The sequence below is a fragment of the Pinus tabuliformis genome, chromosome 1_2 (genome assembly GCF_031772625.1).
Source record: "Pinus tabuliformis cultivar Carrire ecotype Pingquan chromosome 1_2, CPIR1, whole genome shotgun sequence".
Classification (NCBI taxonomy): domain Eukaryota; kingdom Viridiplantae; phylum Streptophyta; class Pinopsida; order Pinales; family Pinaceae; genus Pinus; species Pinus tabuliformis.
The window spans coordinates 705,717,829-705,737,847 of NC_142298.1; the positions used below are offsets into that span (position 1 = coordinate 705,717,829).

Genomic DNA, 20,019 nt, shown 5'->3' on the forward strand with positions numbered 1-20,019 from the left:
ATTGTCTTATATTTTTTGTGTGTTGGTTTACATGTTTATCTTTCTTTTCAACTATTCCTTCACCAATATGGGCCAACCAATGTGCCGGTGGCTACATTGGAAATATCACTCTACATAAGTAGGTCCATGCACTGTTTAGTGTAGGAGTAGGAGTAGTGTTTTCTTTCTTGTTTCCTTTGCTTTCTTATTTCCTTTGCTTGCATGTTTTTCTTTGCTAACTTTTCTTGCTTTCGTTTACTTCCATCCTTTTCTTGTTTGATTTGTTTGCTTGTAATGCACTTGTAGGTTTAGCTTCGCATGAAACTGTGTTTGGCTCTTGAGACCAGAAGGGTGAGGTACGTGACGACTTGTACAACTATCAACAAATTGGTTATCTATTGTCCTCTCTCTTTATGAATATCTTGTTGTCTTTATTCGATGATACCATAATGGAAAATACGTTCTATTCAAAGTGAGTCTTGGTGAAAACACAACGCTTGCACTTTTAACTAGTACCACCTACTCTAATCAGTTTTTCTATATTAAGTTAAACATTGTCAGCTCAGTTAAGTAGAGTAAGGTGAGGGGGAAACCTTAACAAGTATGTCAGAGGTATATATATAACATACTTCTCTGAAGGAACAACCTCTTCTTCTCTCAATAAGTCGGGATCCCTCTTCCACCTCATGAAAAAAAAAGTGCTTATGCACAGTTCTCTAAAAATAAAAAATGAAAAATGAAAAATAAATAAAGGCAAAATGAGAGAAAGGCTTCTGTGCAGAGAGGTGATACAAGTAATTCCACCGGGGTACTAACTAGGTTCGTTGGTAGCAGAGCACTGCTTGTGTTCCTATGTGACTCCACCGAGGTACTATCCAGGCCTGCTGGAAACAGAGTAAAACCATAAATGAAACTAAAACTTTGATAGTCATGTTACTTGTGCACCAATATACCCCTCATCCCCAATCAAAAAAACTTAGTTGGCTTGGATTGGTATGTGTGATGACCAATCAAAGAGAATGGCAGGGACTATGTCTTTAACACAATCTAGTGTAGAAGCCATGATGATCAAAGAATGGAACAATACTTCTGGAGGAGTTAGACTCACTTTTCACGAAAAAAGGTCCATACAGAGAGCTGGAGTTCTAACAATGTGTCACCAATGTTGTAGCGCTACAACCACCCTCCAAAATTTTTCCTTCGCTTTTTTTTGGAGCCTCCCTCCTCGAAATCTTAGCAGCATGTCTTGCACTGCTCATGTACTTGTGTTTTATTTGAAGTTATCTTTTGATTTGTAACTTGTGTTCGCTTTAACTTTTTTTTGCCAACCACCCACAAGCTGACCCCGTGGCTTGGTTCACATTTGATTCTGGTGTTGTCTTGGAAAAATGCGTAATCCTAGAGGGCAATCAGCCTTGCTCTCAGGAATTGCGCAAAGTAGCTAGGCAGTTAGCACTACTCTCCATAAATGTGCAGAGTAGTCTGACTTCCTTACTCAAAAAAATTGCACAAAACATCCAGGCACTGGGCTCCGGCTCAAGAAATGCGCTGACCCAACTAACAACTTGTATTCAGTTGGGAAAATGAACAGATCATGACAGGTAGCTAGAGCCACTCAACCCAAGAATTACGCAGAAGCATTCTTGATCTGATTTAGAATATTATTTTGTAGTGCTAAGATATTCCTCACATTATAAACAAAATGCTTTCATTATTCTCAAGGATTCATCAATTTTTGCAAGTAAAATGAAGAATTTTTATGTTAATTTTATGAGCAATTTAACATAAACCAGAAACTGAACAATAGCATAAACATATATAGAACATCATAAAAAAACATTACAACAAGCACATGAAAAAGGAGTTCACCCCTCCTGGGCTACGTCTCCTTGGTCTAGCTTCCAATGGCTTGGGCCTCTCTATTATGCTCAAAAGTGTAAAAATATGTGTTTACAATGCTCAAATTCCTCTAAAACCTTCTCCAATCAGTTCAGAATACTAAAAAATGGCCATTTAGCCTATTTTCGCAACCAATTTGGTGGAAAACAGAAGAAGTCATGACTTATCCTTATTTTCCCATTATTTGTTCCACAAATTGCTCCAAACCCGACATGATCCTACAAATTATCTCCGAAAATCTGCTAACTGGGCGAAAATTTTGACTCACGGCGAGCCATAATCTGTCGGCACCAATTGTCTTATCACAAATCGCAATCGATGTAGTTCTGTGGCTTATGTCTTGTGAACACGGTGGGAATTGTGTTATTGTGATGTGGTGGACCCGACGAGATTATTAACTGAAGCCAATGAACATCTCACATCTGGGGACTTATCGCATTTCACAATTCAGCGGATAACCAGGGTTTTGTATATGCAGAAATTTGCACCGTTGCGATTTGTGATTGCGATATCACATTGCAACCTGATACCTACCGAGGGACGATTATGTAACACCGACCCTTTGCCGGTCTACGATTGCGATACATCGCATCGCACCCGACTGTTTCTTGAAAACCTTCCCACCTACCTTATCGCATCGCACCCTTCCCTGCTGGGGACCGATTTCTAATGCCAACCTTCCTGGAATTGCGATTTGCGACATGAGGGTTCCAATGGTGGATTGCCACTTGGCATGTCCTCATTCGTTGAGGGACCTTATCACATCATCCAATCCTGCCATGTGAGCAAGTCAAACCTGAACTTTGACTTGCTATAACTTCTTCATATGAGCTCGGATTTGAGTGTCGTTCACGTTGTTGGAATCATAATGACAAGCTCTTCCATCTGAAGCTAATTTAGGATTATTTTGACACTTTTATTTTTGAGCCTAATTTTGAGCACCTAATCACTCCTCCCCATTGGAAGTCTTTTGGACCCAAAAAGATCACTTTCAATTGACTAGCAGGTGAGGGTACAGTTCCCTCACCTTTCCAATCTCGATCCATTGATCACTGAATTCGAACTTGTGATCTCCATGATTCTTGTCATGCCTTTCTGTGTACTTTTTTTTTTGTAAGGTTCAGCGAGGCTTTATATTAATAAAATACAAATAGAATACATGATGCAGAGTGGGAGTCGATGGGACCTCCCTGTGTCTTCCTTTGAATAGCTAAGCAGGTCTAGTCTCTGCTTTCATTCTCTCCTCTCTTTTTTTTTGTTTGTGTGGATCTCTTACAGCTTATATAGTTGTCAGTGAATGGATATTTGGAAGAATCAATGTGACCTGGCTTTCACTAAGCTTGTTGGTCTGCCTTGTTTATGGTATGGCATTTCTCTCTGAGTTCCCCCTCCTTCAGGTCTTGCCAGAGGATATGATAGTCTTCACCATTGGACTGAACGCCCGCATTGGCTATGGTGTCGACCAACTTGTTTGCAGTTCTTCTGACTGCTTGAAAGGTGATGCCTTGAATGTTAGTGAGATGGACTTGCAAATCCTTCAGAATTGCCGAGAGCCTCCAGCTGGGTGTGATCTTGTCCACCTGCGTGCCATTTTGAAGTTTCCTCATCATCTTGATGATTATCTCTGAGTCTCCTTCCACTATCAGGGGTAGGAATTTGTAGTGGTCAGCCAGGGTGATGCCTTTGATGAGAGCAATCAGTTCTGCAGCGTTATTGGTGTTATTTCCCAGATTGCCATGGTAGATGAGCTGGATGTTCCCCAGATGGTCCCTGATTGCTCCGTCATACCCAGCTTTTCCTGGGTTTTGCTTTGACGCGCCATCAAAGTTTAGTTTGAACGTTGGAAATGGTGGTGTTCCCAATTTATCCTGCTTCATCGCTTGCGTGGTCTGGTTCCTACCTATGTGATTAGTCCGGGCTTGGAGTTTGAGGAGTTGGATAATCCTGTAGTCCTTTGGAGACAGGTTCCCCTCTTGCTGCATTATGTCCATGGCGTGGATTGTTTCTGTTATTAACTGCCTTGATTTTTCCATTAGCCTGTCCACTGTCATCGCAGAGTTTTTAAATATTCGAGCATTGCGCTCTTTCCAGAGGATCCAGACCACAGCTCCCGGAATTAGGTTCGATGCTCTGTTGATCAGATTATTGTTGGACATAGTTATTCGCCAATTGCTCAAGGTAAGACCGATCGAGTCTTTATTTCTGTCGGTTTGCCTGAAGACAAAAGCCATATCATCCCACAGCGCGCAGGCTATGGGGCATGTATTGAGAATGTGGTTGAGCATTTCATTTTCATTCTCGCAAAGGGCGCATCTGGAGGGTCCGATGAAGCCCCGTCACTATAGATTGTTCCATGTGAGCGCTCTGTTGTGCATGACGAGCCAGGAGAACAGAGTTATTTTGGGCCAATTGCCTCTGGTCCATAGGGCGTGCCATCTGGGGTCCGGTTGCCAGTCTGGTGAAGCAACGCTAATTCTATATGCTTCCTTTAGATTGAAAGTTCCTTTTGAATTGATTCCCCATCGTTAGATGTCTTCTCTGGTTGAGGTGAGGAATCTGCGTTGTTCTAGCTGTTGTAGGAGTTGATCTATGTTTCCATTGTGGTTTTGGGTTGGCCATTGATCTTTGGCTAGCCATTTTTGCCAGGTTGTGGTCATTGTTTGTAGTTGCCAGTAATCTGCTACCTTTATTAGCCCTGCCCCTTACATTTCATTTTTGAGTGTAGTCCAATCTGGGTGGTCCAGAGGAGGGAGTTGCTGCCAAGAATCCTCCCAAAATAGGGTGGTGTTGCCTTGGTGCACTTCCCAGAAGCAATGCTGCTGAACTATGTGTCGATTTTCCCATACTTTGTTCTAGAGGGGAGAGCCTTGAGTGTTGCCTGTGAGTCTGATGAGATCTTTGTCCTGTATTTGATTTGTGTTCTTTGCTTTCCACAATGTTCCCCAAAGGGAATTAGGATTCTCCACCCATCTCCACCATATTTTTGCTGCAATAGTCTTGCTAAGGATTTCAGGATCTCTTAGGCCCAGACCTCCTGCCAGCTTTGGTTTGCATATGTCTATCCATTTGAGGAGGGCCCATTTGCGCTTCTTTGAATCTCTGTTCTAGAGGAAGGACTGTTGGATGTTCCGAATGGATTTGTAGACTGATTTGGGCGCTGCGAGGGCTAAGAGCATATAGGCTGGCATTGTTTGAAGCACTGATTTTACCAGTACCAGTCTGCTGGCCATGTTTAGGGCTCGATGAGTCCAGCTGCTTAATCTGGATTTCATTTTGTTGAGGAGATCTTCCCAATTTGCAGCTTTGGGGGCGTATTCTGAGAGTGGTATGCCGAGGTATTTGGTTGGAAGGGAGTTCCTCTGAATCTTGAGAATATTGCTGAGATTTCTCTGTACAGGAAGAGAAGTGTTGAAGAAAAATAATTTGGATTTAGCTAGATTGATCTCCATACCTAAGGCTTCCGTGAAAGTATTTAGCACCTTGTTGAAGGTTCGAGCTTCCTTCACTGTGGGGGCTCCCATCAGCATTGTATCGTCGAAAAATTGCTGATGCGTTACTGTAGGTCCCTGCTGCACTGCTTTGATGCCTTTGAGCTGATTTGTTTGGACCGCTTGGGATAGGGATCTTCCTAGGCCCTCTGCCATGATGACAAAGAGAAAGGGTGACAAAGGATCCCCTTTTCGTATGCCTCTGGATGGCCTGAATGGTTGTAAGGGGCCTCCATTCAACATTATTGAGAAGAATGCTCCTGAGACCATTTCCATTACCCATTTTATCCAAATCTGACTAAAGTCGAAAGCCTTGAGGATTTCTCTGATATATGTCCAGCTGATTTTGTCAAAGGCCTTGGAGAGGTCAAGTTGAATTAGCATGGCCGGGATTATTCGAGATTTTATAGAATGTAGCACCTCCTGGTTGAGAATGATGCTGTCAGTTATCTGTCTTCCTTCAACATATCCAGACTGCTCATGAGAAATGATTGAGGGAAGGATGGGTTTAAGTCTGATGGCCATCAATTTTGAGAGGATTTTATAGATGACGTTGCAAAGCGCTATAGGTCTGAATTTGTCAGGAGAATCAGCATGATCAGATTTGGGGATGAGGGTGAGGAAGGTAGCATTGATAGCTGGCAGCACTCCCTTGGTTCTGTGGAAGTTCTTTATCAGGTTAATAAGGTCAGCTTTGATAATGTGCCAGCAAGCTTTGAATAATTCTATTGTAAAGTCGTCTGATCCAGGGGCTTTCTGAGAGGCCATGGTGAATATGACATCTTCGATCTCCTGCTCAGTGAATTCTCTTAAGAGGAGGGAGTTTTGCTCCTCAGTTACTAAGGGGGAATAGCACTAGTGATTTTTTTGATAGCTTGGGTTCTATCTTGATTGGGCTCGGAGAGCAATGATTGAAAGCATAGATTTAGTTCTGATCCTATTTGCTCTCTGGTTGAGACTTTAGCACCTTCATCCTTTTTTAGAGATAGAATGCGATTGTTGGCTTTGTGTTGGATGGTTGATTTATGGAAGAAGCTTGTGTTCTGCTCCCCATGCTTTAGCCACTGCACCCGCGATTTTTGTTTCCATAGCAGCTCTTCTTGTCTTAACCTTTCTTCCCATTGCTTTTGGAGGTTTGATTCCTGAGCTAGTCTGTCGTCGTTAGGCCCGTCCTTGATCATTGATTGCTGGAGGCCTACCATTTTTTCCTCGAGATCTTTTTTGGCTTGAAAAATGTTACCAAAAGTGTTCTTGTTCCAGCATTTGAGCTTTGTTTTAATGCTCTTGAGTTTTTGCTGAAATATGTACATGATGTTGTCACTCTTAACAGAGGTTTGGGTCCACCAACTTTGTATATTTTGCATGAAGGTTGGGTGGTCTATCCAGAATCTTTCGAACCTGAAAGGGCGGTTTTGGGGCTTGATCATATTGGTGAAGTGCAGCTGTACTGGCCAGTGATCTGAACCACCAATGGGCAGAATGTTGGCTTCCATGTCTAGATTCTGGAGCATGATGGATTCCGATATGAGGAACCTATCGAGCCTCGATGCAACCTGTCTATTTCCCCCCTGCTTATTGTTCCATGTGTGTAGACCATTGACTGTGGGAACATCAATGAGTTTAGATGCTGCTATGAAAGTGCTGAAAGCTTCCGCATCTTTATCTAATCTTCTTAGACCCCCTTTTTTCTCTGCTAGGTTGGTGATCATGTTGAAATCTCCACCTAGGATCCAGTGGTTGGCCCCATGGTGATTTCTGATTTCGTTCAAGTCTTCCAGCATCTTGAACTTCTCCTGAATTCGCTGAGGTCCATACACATTGGTGATGCATATCGTTTGTTTTGACTCTGGCATGTTGAAGATCACGGATAGCGAATGCTTTGTGGATAGTGCATTCTGCTGAAAGAACTTGTTTTTGTTCCAGAACATTAGGAGCCCTCCTGCCTACCCAATGGCTTCTCTACTTGTGCATTGAAAGCATTTTGCAAATAGTTTCTTGAGCATTTCTATGCCGTTGGCTGAGCATTTGGATTCCTGTAGTAAGACCAGGTCTGGAGATTGAGTGAAAAGACGGTTTTTAAGGATTCGTCTTTTGGAGGGGCCATTCAGCCCTCTGATGTTCCATGTTGTTATCTTAATTGAGAAACCTTCGGTGTAGCTAGGACCAGAGCCCTCATCTTTCCTTCATTTATTAGGTGCTTGCCAAGTTCTTGTAATTGTTGCTTTGTCGATTTTCTTCCCTGTTTTCTTCCTGGACCTTTCGGCTTGTATTGGTCTAGGTCTAGGTTTTCTTGGATGCCTGTTTGGCTACTTTCTCCCCATTGCTTTTTAGCTGCATTCTGATTCAGATATTCTAACTGCAAGTATGCCATCTCAATTTTCTCCAGGTGTTCTTGGGGGATGGCGTTCACACCCTGTTTGGACCATTGCTCGTTGACCTCCTGGAGATCCAGGTCACCCAGAATTTCTTCCAAAGGATTGGTGGGAGAGGTTGAGGGCCTCCGATTTGGTTGAGTTTCTGTGCCAGGAGGGGTACACATAGGAGCGAGGCTTGTATCGCTATGGTCTGAGTTGGGTTGCGGGATTTGAAGCTGCTCCTCGGATTGGGGATGGTCTGGGCCAGGGGTGAGGGTGGGTGAAGGGTTGGATGGTTGCGGCTGCCCGGGTGGATCTTGAGCTGGGGGGGCTTGGGATTTCAGAGGGTTTTCGAATGGATCTTGGTTGCTTAGAACTTCAAAGCTGTTTTGATGAGTGGGGATTGGATTGGTGGGGTTTTTCAGAGGATTTTTCCCTTTCTGCTTTCTGCTCTTCCTGGCGACAGGGATAAAATTAGCGGATGGGTTGTCTGCTTTGTCCATTTGGGGTTGAGATGGGGTTTGATTTAGAGGGCACCCATGACTAAGATGTCCGTGTTGTCAGCATTTCCTACATCTAAAAGGGATATTCTCATAGTCGATGGACTGCTTCCACTGAATACCTTTGTGGATCAGAGTAATATAACCTGGGAGAGGTCCTGAGACATCCATATAAACACATATTCTAGCGTAGGCAGTGTATTTACCTTGAGATGTGAGGTCTGAAGTTTTGATGAAGACAACCAGCTTGTTCCTGATGGATTCCAGGATTCGCTCATTCTAATAGTCCACCGGCAAGGAGTATAGCCTGAGCCAGACTAGAACTTTTGTGAAGTCTTCTTGCTCTGGAACAAAGTTTGGCTTCCAGTACGTTATGTAGATTCATGCCGAGTTGTAGAAGTATGGGCCTCCTTCGAAGGTGTGATCTCTGTCTTCCCTGTGGGTGAAGATGACCGTGAAGAAATTCCTTGCCCCTAACTGTAGTTCATAGTTCCCTTTGGGCTTCCATTTCTGGTTTATCCACCAGTAGAAAGCTTTTTCATTGAGTCTCACTCCCATGAAGCGACAGATCAGGGCATGTTTGCTCATGTGATCTCTGTATTCTTCAATCCATGGGTCTTCGATGATTAATGAGGGGGTTTCCTTCACTATCGGTTTGCAGGGGGATGATCTTGTTGCTCCGCTTTGGTTTGGGAGGCTTTTCTCAGCCGCAGGTCCATTGGCTATTGAGGCATAGGTTGCCGCCGGTTCTTTGCCTCTGTCCCTGGATCAGAAGGTGGATGAGGTAAAGGCGGGCTCAGGAGGTAGGCTGCCAAAAATGAAAGGGCCAAAGGTTGGGGGGGTCGATCCCCCCCGAAGGTGTTCATCGAGCGCTGCTTCTAGGGTTTGGTTACAGAGCGTTGCAGACCGGCGATCATAGCGTCGTTAATTCAATCATCATCTGCCTTTCTGTGTACTTGCCTTTAACCCTTTCAAGTTGTTCTTGCATTGTTTGATGTACCATTTGGAGTCATTCAATGAACTCTTTTCCCTTGTCCATGTTACTATCAGTAGCAACATCCTTCTTACCAAGATGATACAATACATTATGATGCAAATGGTAAACAAATTCCTCCACTTGATTCCCTTGACTCAAGCTTGAATATACATCTTGAAAGTATGTATTTTTCTGAACATAACTTTCATGTAAAACAAAATGATTCTTGAGGAAAGAAGTTATATAAACTATAGGCCTAGAAAGTACATCAACAAACTTGTCACCTATAGCTTTCTTATACCTTTTGACCGAGTGGAATAGTAGAAGAAAACCCATCCAATGGAAGTACCTTTGTCGCTGCAACTTAAACACTTTACCATTGCAAATTTCTGAATGAAATTAAATGGGCTTACCACATTACAAAAAGACTGTTCCTGTGGCATAGTCACATACAACAACCTGAAACTTAAATGACTATCTCAAGTCTGGAAAAGCAAGTACTGGAGTTGTACTGATATTTTGTTTTAAAGCATCAAATGCCTCTTGTTGTTTGCCTCCCCACTAGAAGACCTTTTGCACAACTGCCAATGAATGCAAATGAACTACAATAGAAGAAAAAATAACAAAATTTCTCCTCCAACATTGGGTTGCTCCCAAAAAACCTCTTATCCAAATGACTATCTTGATCCTGCCTGCATAAATTGCAAGCAAAGCAAAGGCATCTGCGGCTTCACGAGGATGTATGATTCTTTCACCTGTGTCTGCAAGAATGGAGTCAATACCACCACAGACTATTACGACATCAATCTTGGAGAGGTCTAACTTTAGCTCACCTTCTCCATGTCCCACGTAAACTGCCAAAAAGCCCTTAGGAACCTGAACAAGCTTGGAAGAACCAATTTCACGGCTCAAGTACATCAAAGAAGTTTTATCCAACATATACTTTGATATCTTCATAAACAAATGTTGTTGACATACGACAACAAGTAATTTTTTTCACACATGACATGTTCATAATGAAATTTTCTAAAAATTAAAATGTCATCCAAATAGACTATCTTATCTATAAATGGCTTCAACACATATTTCTTTATATGCGTAAAAGTAGTAGGAGCATGGCAAAGACCGAAAAGCATAAAAATCCATTCAAATAAACCTTGCTTGGTTTTAAATCTCGTCTTCCCTATATCTCATTCAACAAGTCTACTTTAATGAAAACCACTTCTTGAATCCCATTCAAGGAAATTCTTACCATTCTTATCAGATGCCAAAACAAGAGGTGCACCACACGGTAAAGGAGTAGGCCGAATGATCCTTTTATTCAACAACCCCTGGATTTGCGTCTTAATTTATGCACTTTCAACAATCGACATCCTGTACATGCCAATGGTAGGAAGAAGACACCCTTGTTGCAACTGTATATCGTGTTGGATTCCTCTCTTGGGAGGTAATCCCTTTGGTTCTTGAAACATTTCATCATATTGGTTAACTACATCAACCAATTCAAATTTCAAATTCGAATCACAACCTTTAAAAGCTTCATTATCAACATAATTTTTGGGTTTGACCATGAGAAGCATGACATTCTTGCTCGAATTCACCAGTATTTTCATATGCCCTGCATTAACAAGCGAAAGATTTGTTTTATTGCTATGAGCTCTCACAATATATTCTACTCCACTTTATAAATGATATTTGTTTTCATGTCGATGGAACATAGATTTTATGTCATAAAGGTATGGGCTGCCCAAAACGATGCCATAGATATCTAACAACACAATGTCAAGCTCCACTTCATCTATGAATTTTGCAGCAATTGTGAATTTCAGTTTACACTTTGTCGTAACCTGCAATTGCACATTGTCACATACCCATCCAAGTGGATACAGTTAATGATGTGGAATAGTTTCCAGATTTAAACTCTTGACAATGTTTTCTGAGATAATATTGGCTTGAGAGCCTAAAGAACTAGTGCTGGAAATCGATTCCTTTCCTTGAAATCCCATGGCTGTGATTTTTGTTTCATCGCCCGATTCGGATCCCGAATCCTCTTAAGTGATGACAACTATCTTTTCTTTTCATTTGTTGTTGAATTTCTTTGGTTTCATTTCGAGATGAAGCTTCCAACAATGATCTGCATCATGACCCTCTCTGGAACAATGTTTCCATATTGTTTACTCTCCTTCCTTTTTAATGGATGCATTTTTCTTCCCCTTGAAACCCTTTTGTTTCTCTTTACCCTTAAATGGATTTTTACTACCTTCTTCTGGGGTGTTTTCCCCCCTTGCCTCAAGATGAGTGGCTTGCATACACACATCATCTAGATTAATAGGATTAAACATTAAGATAGTATGCCTAAGGTAACTGTGTAAACCCCCTATGTACTTCAGCAAAGTGTCCTGTGATTGTAAATCTACACCTAACATCAGAGACCTTTTTCTGAATTCTTGGGTGTAATATTGCACATTTTGACCTTTTAACTATCTAAAGTTCTGCTAATTCATGATGGCATTTTGCATATAAGCTAGAGGGTAGAATTGTATTTGGATTGCAGCAATGAAATCATTCCAAGAAATATAGATCTTGCCATGTTTTTTAATCTCCTCTTAGGTCTTTGATTCCCACCATACTAGTGTTGCACCCTCCATTCTAAAGGAAATTAACTAAATCTTTATGTCATCCTCTTGAAGGTTTTGAATCTTGCAATAGTCCTCCAACTGAAGAGTCCAACTATCAATATTCTTTGCACTCACTTCACTATTCTATGTGGGCAACTCGAATTTAACATCAAGTTTTAAAAAATGTGATTTACCAGTTCCTTTTGAAGAATTGTGATGAGTATGAGTAAGGGTTGTATTAGTGGAAGAGTGTGAATATGCTTGTGAAGAAGAAGATGAAGAAGATGGTGGAGAGGGTGGAGGTTTGTCTCCATTCCCATTACCTCCTCTTGAAGAGCCTTGCCCTTTGGGAGGTTTGGAACTTTCTCCTTGCAACCTGCTATTCCTCTCTTCATAGAGGACCTTCACCATCTCTGTCATATCAAAGAAAGCCTTTCTGAAGGTCTTCTCATCTTTTTTCATGTTTGTAGGCTCTCCTTCACGAGACATGATCTCTTAAGTCTCAACTGTAACTTGAAGCTGAACTGGTGTCGGAGATTGTGGCAACCTTGCTCTTCTTCCCCTTTACCCAACTTCAGGGCTTCCAACTAGCTTTCCTTCACCTCTTTTGAGTTTTAACCTTGTAAGCATGACATAAACTTGCAAACAATTAAATCCTTCTTTCTCAAAGAAAACCTAGTTCTCTGATACCAAATTGATTTGATTTAAAATACTAGTTTGCAGTGCTAAGATCTTCCTAAAATTATAAACAAAATGCTTTCATTGTGCTCAAGGATTCATCAATTTTTGCAAGTAAAATGAAGAGTTTTTATGTTAATTTTATGAGAAATTTAACATAAACCAGAAACTGAACAACAGCATAAACATATACAGATCATCAAAAACACATTACAATGAGCACATGATAAAGGAGTTCACCCCTCTTGGGCTACGTCTCCTTGGTCCAGCTTCTAATCGCTTGGGCCTCTCTATTATGCTCAAAAGTGTAAAAACATGTGTTTACAATGCTCAAATGCTTCTGAAACCTACTCCAATCAGTTCAAAATACTAAAAAATGGCCATCTAGCCTATTTTTGCAACCAATTTTTTGGAAAACTGAAGAATTTATGACTTCTCCTTGTTTTCCCACTATTTGTTCCACAAATTTCTCCAAATCGGACACGATCCTACAAATTAGATCCAAAAATCCGCTAACTGGGTGAAAATTTCGCCGTGCGGCAGGCAATAATCTGTCGACACCGACTGTGTTATCGCAAACCACAATTGGTGGAGTTCTGCGGCTTATGTCTTGTGAACACAGTGGGCATTGTGTGATTACTATGTGGCGGACCCGACGAGAGTATTAACCGGAACCGATAAACATCTCGCATCCAAGGACTTATTGCATTTCGCAATTCGGCGGATAACCGAGGTTTTTTATATGCGTAAATTTGCACCGTTGTGATTTGTGATTACGGTATCACATCGCAACTTGGTACTAAACAAGGGCCGATTTTGTAAGACCAACCCTTTGCCAATCTGCGATTGTGATCCATCGCATCGCGCCTTCGGTCATTTCTTGAAAACCTTCCCGCCTGCCTTATCGTATCGCACCCTTCCCTGCTCGGGGCCGATTTCTAACACCGATCTGCCTGTGATTGTGATTTGTGATTTGTGGGGTTCAATGGCAGCTTGCTATTTGGCGCCACCTCATTCATTGAAGGACCTTGCAACATCATCCAATCCTGCCATGTGAGCAAGTCAAACCGAAACTTTGACTTGCTCTAACTTTGGCATATGAGCTCAGATTCGAGTTTCGTTCACAATGTTGGAATCAATATGACAAGCTCTTCTATCTGAAGCTAAGTTTATCAAGATTCCAACACTTTGATCTTTGAGCCAAATTTTGAGCACCTGATCAATTCATCAATTTGTTGTATGATGCATGTGTCGGAAAGTTTCCAGATTCCCTCCAAAACTGTGCAATCTTCCCATGCATGCATGACAATATTTCCTGAAAAAGAAAAAAGAAAAAATCAAAAAGTATCCCTAAAAAATAGGGATCTATTTTTAGCACTGGGAGTTACATGCAAAGTCCATTTTAGAAACTTCCCGCCAAGTGTCGTTTTTCCTAGATTTGTGGCATGCGCATCATAAACCCTAAATCTTCTAAATCTATTTAAGCGACACCCCATAGCTCATTCTACACACTCGATCTTAGATCTTTGGCATTCCCAAGGCATCTAGGGATCTTCGACATAGTTGGTGCAACTTTTCTGGGTAAGTTTTTCTTTTCAAGTCTTTTGCTACTTTTTTTGTCGCTTTTATTTCCTTGGCTTATGTGAGCGTTTTTTTGCATGTTTCATTGAATGACCACTGGCGATTTAGTTTGTTTTAACTTGCAGAACTTTTGTTTCAAGTTTTTCATTGTCTTTCCTAAGTTTCACATACATAACATTGTTTTTGCCCTAACAGTCGCCGATGCAATGACCCTCTCCACCATCTTCGTTGTTTGTTCATTTCACTGATTCCTGCTTTGGTTTTGATTGAATGCATGATCATTCACTCCCACATGCACCATCCTTTGATTTCTCTTTCAGATCTAACTGTTTTCGAGTCACCCTTGGGCATATCTGGGCTCCCTTGGCTCAGATCTTGCTTTCACCGACATGTTGTGGGAATTTCTGAACTCGAGGCTCTCCCTTGGCCCCAAGAATTGCACAAAGGCTGCCTGACATTGGCCTCCAATAGAACTCTACATTGTTCTAGGAGTTAGTACCCAGTCTTTCCCACTAGGATTGCGCAATGCTCAGTTCCAGCTAGTAGTCAAGCTAGACTGAACTTCACATTGCGCAGTTCCAGTCCATAGTCAGCCTAGCTAGACTACACTCTGTGCAGTTCCAGCTGAGAGTCGCTAGCCTCCCAGAGTCACCAATACCCAATATTGCTCAGCAGTCACCCGGTTTGTTGCATGATCATTCCGTGAAGTGCATTGTGTTTTAAACTGACATTTGATTTCCATGAATGTTCGCTCTGTCTCCAGGTACATCAGTTGTTGAGCAGTCTCTTAGCAGTACATGCAACATGGTTTCCTAGAGAGATGGGAAAAAGGACACTATAGAGAGTAGCACTAGAGACGTGGTTGAAGAAGTGCCAATAAAATTTCCCATCTATGCACAAACGCAACTATTCATAGAGAAGGACATGAAGATCAAATGGCAAGAAATAAAGGACATATTTGAAGGCACTTTCAAGGAATATCTAGAAGATCGTGAAGTCTATGTCAACATTCATAAGGCAGGCTTGTACGGGGTTGCATGCATGTATGGTTTTGCATGCATGTACCATGCCTTCCCATGCGCGGATATAATTCACTAGGTTGTCTCACATACGGATGTCGAGACGATGACACTGAGAAGCACCAATGGAACACAACTTGCCACCTTCAATGAAGGAAAACTACCATCAGATGTATCACTTTCCGCAGTCAGTGAAATACATGGATGCATTGTTCTTCACTCTCAACAACAATGTGAACTGAATGGACATCTTGAAGTGTTAGGTAAAAGAGCCATCAAATTTCAGGACAACACCCAACCAGGTCTACAAGATGAAGTCACTCAGGAAGGCCTACCAACTCTTGGTCATATTTTCATGTCACTTGTATGGTCAAGAGAGCACGGAGACCTTCCCATAGAGTTGGGTTGTCAGGTTTGATCAGTTGGAAAATGAAGGAAGGACTTTCAACTGGTCAGACATGTTGGATCTACAGGTGAAAGTGAATGTGTCAAATGCCCAAAATTTTCTCAATGATGGACAAGCAAGATTATATATGTCTGTGTACCTTCTTGATGCAATCTGCTCTCAACAGAAATTCCCTGGCATGGGTTGGACATGGGCACCATCAAAAGAATATGTGAATGTTTATTGCAAGTTTCTCTCTAAGTACAGGTACCAAGGAGTCATGACGAGGTTGTCTGACCACTTCATCACCTTGTTGTACAGGATGATATTTGAACAGAACCAACCTTGCATGTCCCAAGAAGTGATGCAGGCATTGCTTAACATTGCGGATTAGTATGCCTCACCCGGTGTTACCTTCTTCAGGATGTTTGGCATGAAGAAGCCTCTGCATGAGCTACTGAGGTTTTCCATGGACAAGTTGGTCATGCAAGAGGTTGCCTACCACATCTCCACAAGGTTGTTAGCATAACTGCACAGGAGGAAGAAGGCACCATGGCCTACTCTTCCTTTGCAGATTGGGTTGAACGAGATCCGTACCTTGAAAGATGCAAATGCCAAGACCTATCACTTGAAGAAGTTTGGGTTCGGCACTAATAGTTTCAATCTGTATGATTCGCACTACATTTGCAAGAACCGCTATGTGAAGGTGTAATTACCATGGGTCCATGGGGCATGTAATTGGCTTAAGGAAGATCCTTGGAGGAATTTCTATAACTCCTTTAAGCTCAATGAACCGATCACTATCGCTGTAGAATGGAAAGCAGCACTGCAGGCAGCCGCACCACAGGAAGCAACAACAACAACAACCGTGAGAAGCAAATTGGTGCAAGACAAAGGCAAGAGGAAGATTACTGAGAGCGCAGAGGTTGAGAAAAGCTACAAGTTCAAAGAAGATCCATTTGTGGAGAGATTAGCTTTGGAGACATAAGCAAATATTGGAAGAGACAGAAAGGAGATTGCAGGAGACAGAGAAGAAACTGAAAGAAGAACAAGAACTCAAGGGGAGAGAGAGTGAAGAAAGGCAGAAACAGGAATGGGAAGAAGGACAAGGTGCATTGACAGAGAAAACTATGGAGATACATGTTGAAGTAGCAAAGTAGCCAACAGATTATGAACAAGGTGAGCAAGTGCAGATTCAGGAACTTGCTCAAGAGGTTGAGTAGTTGGTTGAGTAACATAGATGGAGACAGAATAGGAGCTAGAGGACCATGACATCGATCTCATGCCAAGGGAATTTGATGTCGAACCATAGTATCCGCCACCTCTAGAACCACAACCAGTCCCGATGATCCAGGTGGATATTGGGGGCCACTTGCCAATTCCACTTGGACCCCCACCATTGCTTCTTTCAATTTTTCAGTTTACTTAATTGTAGCACAGTTTACTATTTTTAGTATTTTTTCGGGTCCTAAACTTCCGAAGCCATTTTGAGGCCATAAACGACATTTTTTTTTGGAAATCTACCACCAACAATTTTTTGTCCAAAACATCTTTTTCGTCGTAGTCCTTAGAGAGATCTTTCCAATGGGCTATCATGCATGTCAAATGAAGATAATATGACCAAGTCACGACCCCAGGAAGTTGGCTATCCAACTCACCCCAACGGGGCCCATAAACTCTTGGTGTTAAATCTCCTCAAGTTAGGGTTTTTGTTGTTTAGGATTTTCTCTTATTGTTCAATAATAAAAATGCCCTTGAGCCTCATTGTAAGGCAGTTCAGAGGCATGTAGCCGCCACAACTCTTCCCATAGATAAGCTACTATTGCCCTAGCTGGTTTATTTCCATTCCTGTTTGTAAGCATATTTCAGTATTTTACATTAATGAAATGAAGTATTATTTCCATTGCATCTCTGTGTTTATGGTTATCTCTGTAATTTGTTGCGTTCCTGTTTAAATCTAGATCAGTAATATCAGAGCGGTCTGCTTTTTTTCTCTGTTTTTCTTTGCATGTCCCCAACGAGGTCGGGATATAAGGAGTTAGGGCTTGAACTGGTCGAACCTTTGCAAGACCAGCCTCACAAATCCTGACGGCCTCCCATGCTGGATGAAAAGAAAGACAAGGGGGCAGGAGATCCTATCAAAATCTTGCTTAAAGAAGCCCTCGAGCAACAAAGGAACACAATTATTGAAATCTTTGACCAAATCCTTTAGCAGCTACCCAGGGGCGACACATCGGCTTCCAACAACTACTCTGGAAATGCCACACCATCTAAGGTACAAGTTAATTTTGAAATCCCCATATTCGAGGGTCAGATAGACGCAGTTGTCGTCGATAAATGGTTAAATCTGCTAGAGGGTTATTTTTATGTTCATGATTTTTCCAGTCGAGAAAAGGTTTTTTTTGCTCTTCTCAAAGAGGCCCCCCACGTCAAGGATTGGTGGGAAACCTATTGTGAGCAGAAGGATGAAAGTACAGGCTCACTATTTTCAGCCGCACCCACTTGGAATTCATTCTAGGATGCCATCAAGGAGTAGTACAACCCTGTCAGAAGCTATGAGGATCAACACATAAAGTGGACTACGCTACGGAAGGGAAGGGACCAAGACGTGCTGGAGTTTACCAATATTTTCCATACCCTTCGTACAAAGTTGGGTATCAAGGATACGAAGCAGCATTTGGTACTCAAATACTGCGGTTGCCTGCACAAGTACATCTAGGAAGAAATAGAATTCCTGAACATCTCCTCACTCGGCACGGCATACCAATATGTTGTCAATGTCGAGAAAAAGTTTAAACAGAAGAAGCAAGACTTTGGATCTATGAATCCGAAGCAAGGGAAAGGTGCCCCTAAACTATAGAACACAAGACAAAGCCAAGGCAGGGCAGCCCAAGACAACCCACCAAAGCTACAAGCAAAGAATAGCGTCGCGAAGCCAAAAAAGGACATGGGAAAGTGGTGTAAGTTCCATAAGAGCTCCACTCACAACACAAGTGAGTGTCAGGCCATGCAATCATTGGTGGCCAAGCTAAAGGTTTCAAAATCAGATGCATGTTCTGACTCTAAGTCAGAACCCAACAAGGGGAATGACAAAGGGAAGCAGATTATCGACGCGGAGCCCAACACCACCATTGTCACCACGAAGATCCAGAAGAAGGAACCCGAAGATCCAGAGGAGGAGGAGTGTCTCTTCCACTCCAAGATGTGGGTAAAGGGCTCCCCACTACAGTTCATTGTCGACAACAGGAGTCAAAAGAGCCTCATTTCGACAAGGGTTGTGAAGCGTCTGGGCTTACCGACCATAACACTTCCACAACCGTACACCATCGGGTGGCTTCACCAAAGATGGGATCTTCGCGTGAGCCAGCAATGTCGCCTTCCATACAACATCAAGCCCTTCATGGATGAGGTATTGTGTGACATTGCTCCCCTTGAAGTTTGTCATGTATTATTAGGACAACCATACTTGTGGAAGCGAAATGCTGCGTATGAATCAAGGCCTCGTGATGTTATTATTACTTTGGGAAACAAGTTGTACAAGATACCAGAGGTAGCGTCGCCTACCGCCATCTCTTTGGTTACTACAAAACAATGCAGTAAGCTCATTTCCAAAAACGGGAAATTTGTTTTCCTGATGATACGCCTTCAAGGAAAGAAGAAGACGATGGCCACGACCTCCAGACAGGGCCCCTCTACACGACAACTACAAATGGACAAGGTCGTGGAGGAGTACGAGGACATCTTCACCTCCCCCGCAGGGGTTCCTCTACACTGTCAAGTCAAGCACTCCATTGATCTGACCCTAGGTGCGCTGCTGCCCAATGAACCAATCTATCGGCGCTCTATTCTGGAGAAAAATGAAATCAAGAGGCAGATTTAGGAGCTGTTGCAAAATGGTCACATCCGTCCGAGTTCATCACCCTGTGGGAGCCCGATCGTGTTGGTACAAAAGAAGGATGGGACTTGGAGACTTTGTATTGACTATCAGGCACTGAACAAGATCATTGTTCATAATAGGTACCCAATCCCGCAGAATGATGACCCCCTGGACCAACTGAAGGGGGCAAAATATTTCAGCAAGATCGATTTGAAGTCAGGATATCACCTGGTACCAATCAAACCCCTTGATGTGTGGATGACTACCTTCAAAGCCAAGGAGGGCCTTTTCGAATGGTTGGTTATGCCTTTCAGATTGGCAAATGCTCCTACAACCTTCATGAGGCTAATGGATGACAACTTATGACCATTCACCAACTCATTTGTAGTGGTATACTTGGATGACATCCTGATCTTCAACCAGAGTTGGGAAGAGCACCTCCACCACATCCGACAGGTTCTCCAAACACTGCGGCAACACAAGTTATGTGCCAATTTGGAGAAATGCACTTTTGGCATGACCCAGGTTCAATATCTGGGATACATTATTGATGAACAGGGGGTGCATATGGATCCATCCAAGATCCAAGTCATTCGGGATTGGCCATCTCCAACCACTCTCATAGAGCTTCACATCTTTCTAGGTCTTGCCAACTTGTAGCGCAG

The 20,019-nt window shown here is 42.4% G+C and overlaps 2 protein-coding genes across 2 annotated transcripts; both read right to left on the reverse strand.

Annotated features, from left to right (window-relative positions):
- Nucleotides 1-3,212: 3,212 nt before the first annotated feature.
- LOC149207684 (uncharacterized) lies at nucleotides 3,213-4,034 on the reverse strand. Its single transcript, XM_089398119.1, has one exon. It carries the CDS (start codon nucleotides 4,032-4,034, stop codon nucleotides 3,213-3,215), a length of 822 nt encoding a protein of 273 aa, XP_089254245.1.
- Nucleotides 4,035-6,205: 2,171 nt separating this feature from the next.
- On the reverse strand, nucleotides 6,206-7,219 carry LOC149207685 (uncharacterized). The gene has a single exon (XM_089398120.1). The coding sequence runs from the start codon at nucleotides 7,217-7,219 to the stop codon at nucleotides 6,206-6,208; it is 1,014 nt and encodes a 337-aa protein (XP_089254246.1).
- Nucleotides 7,220-20,019: the final 12,800 nt, after the last annotated feature.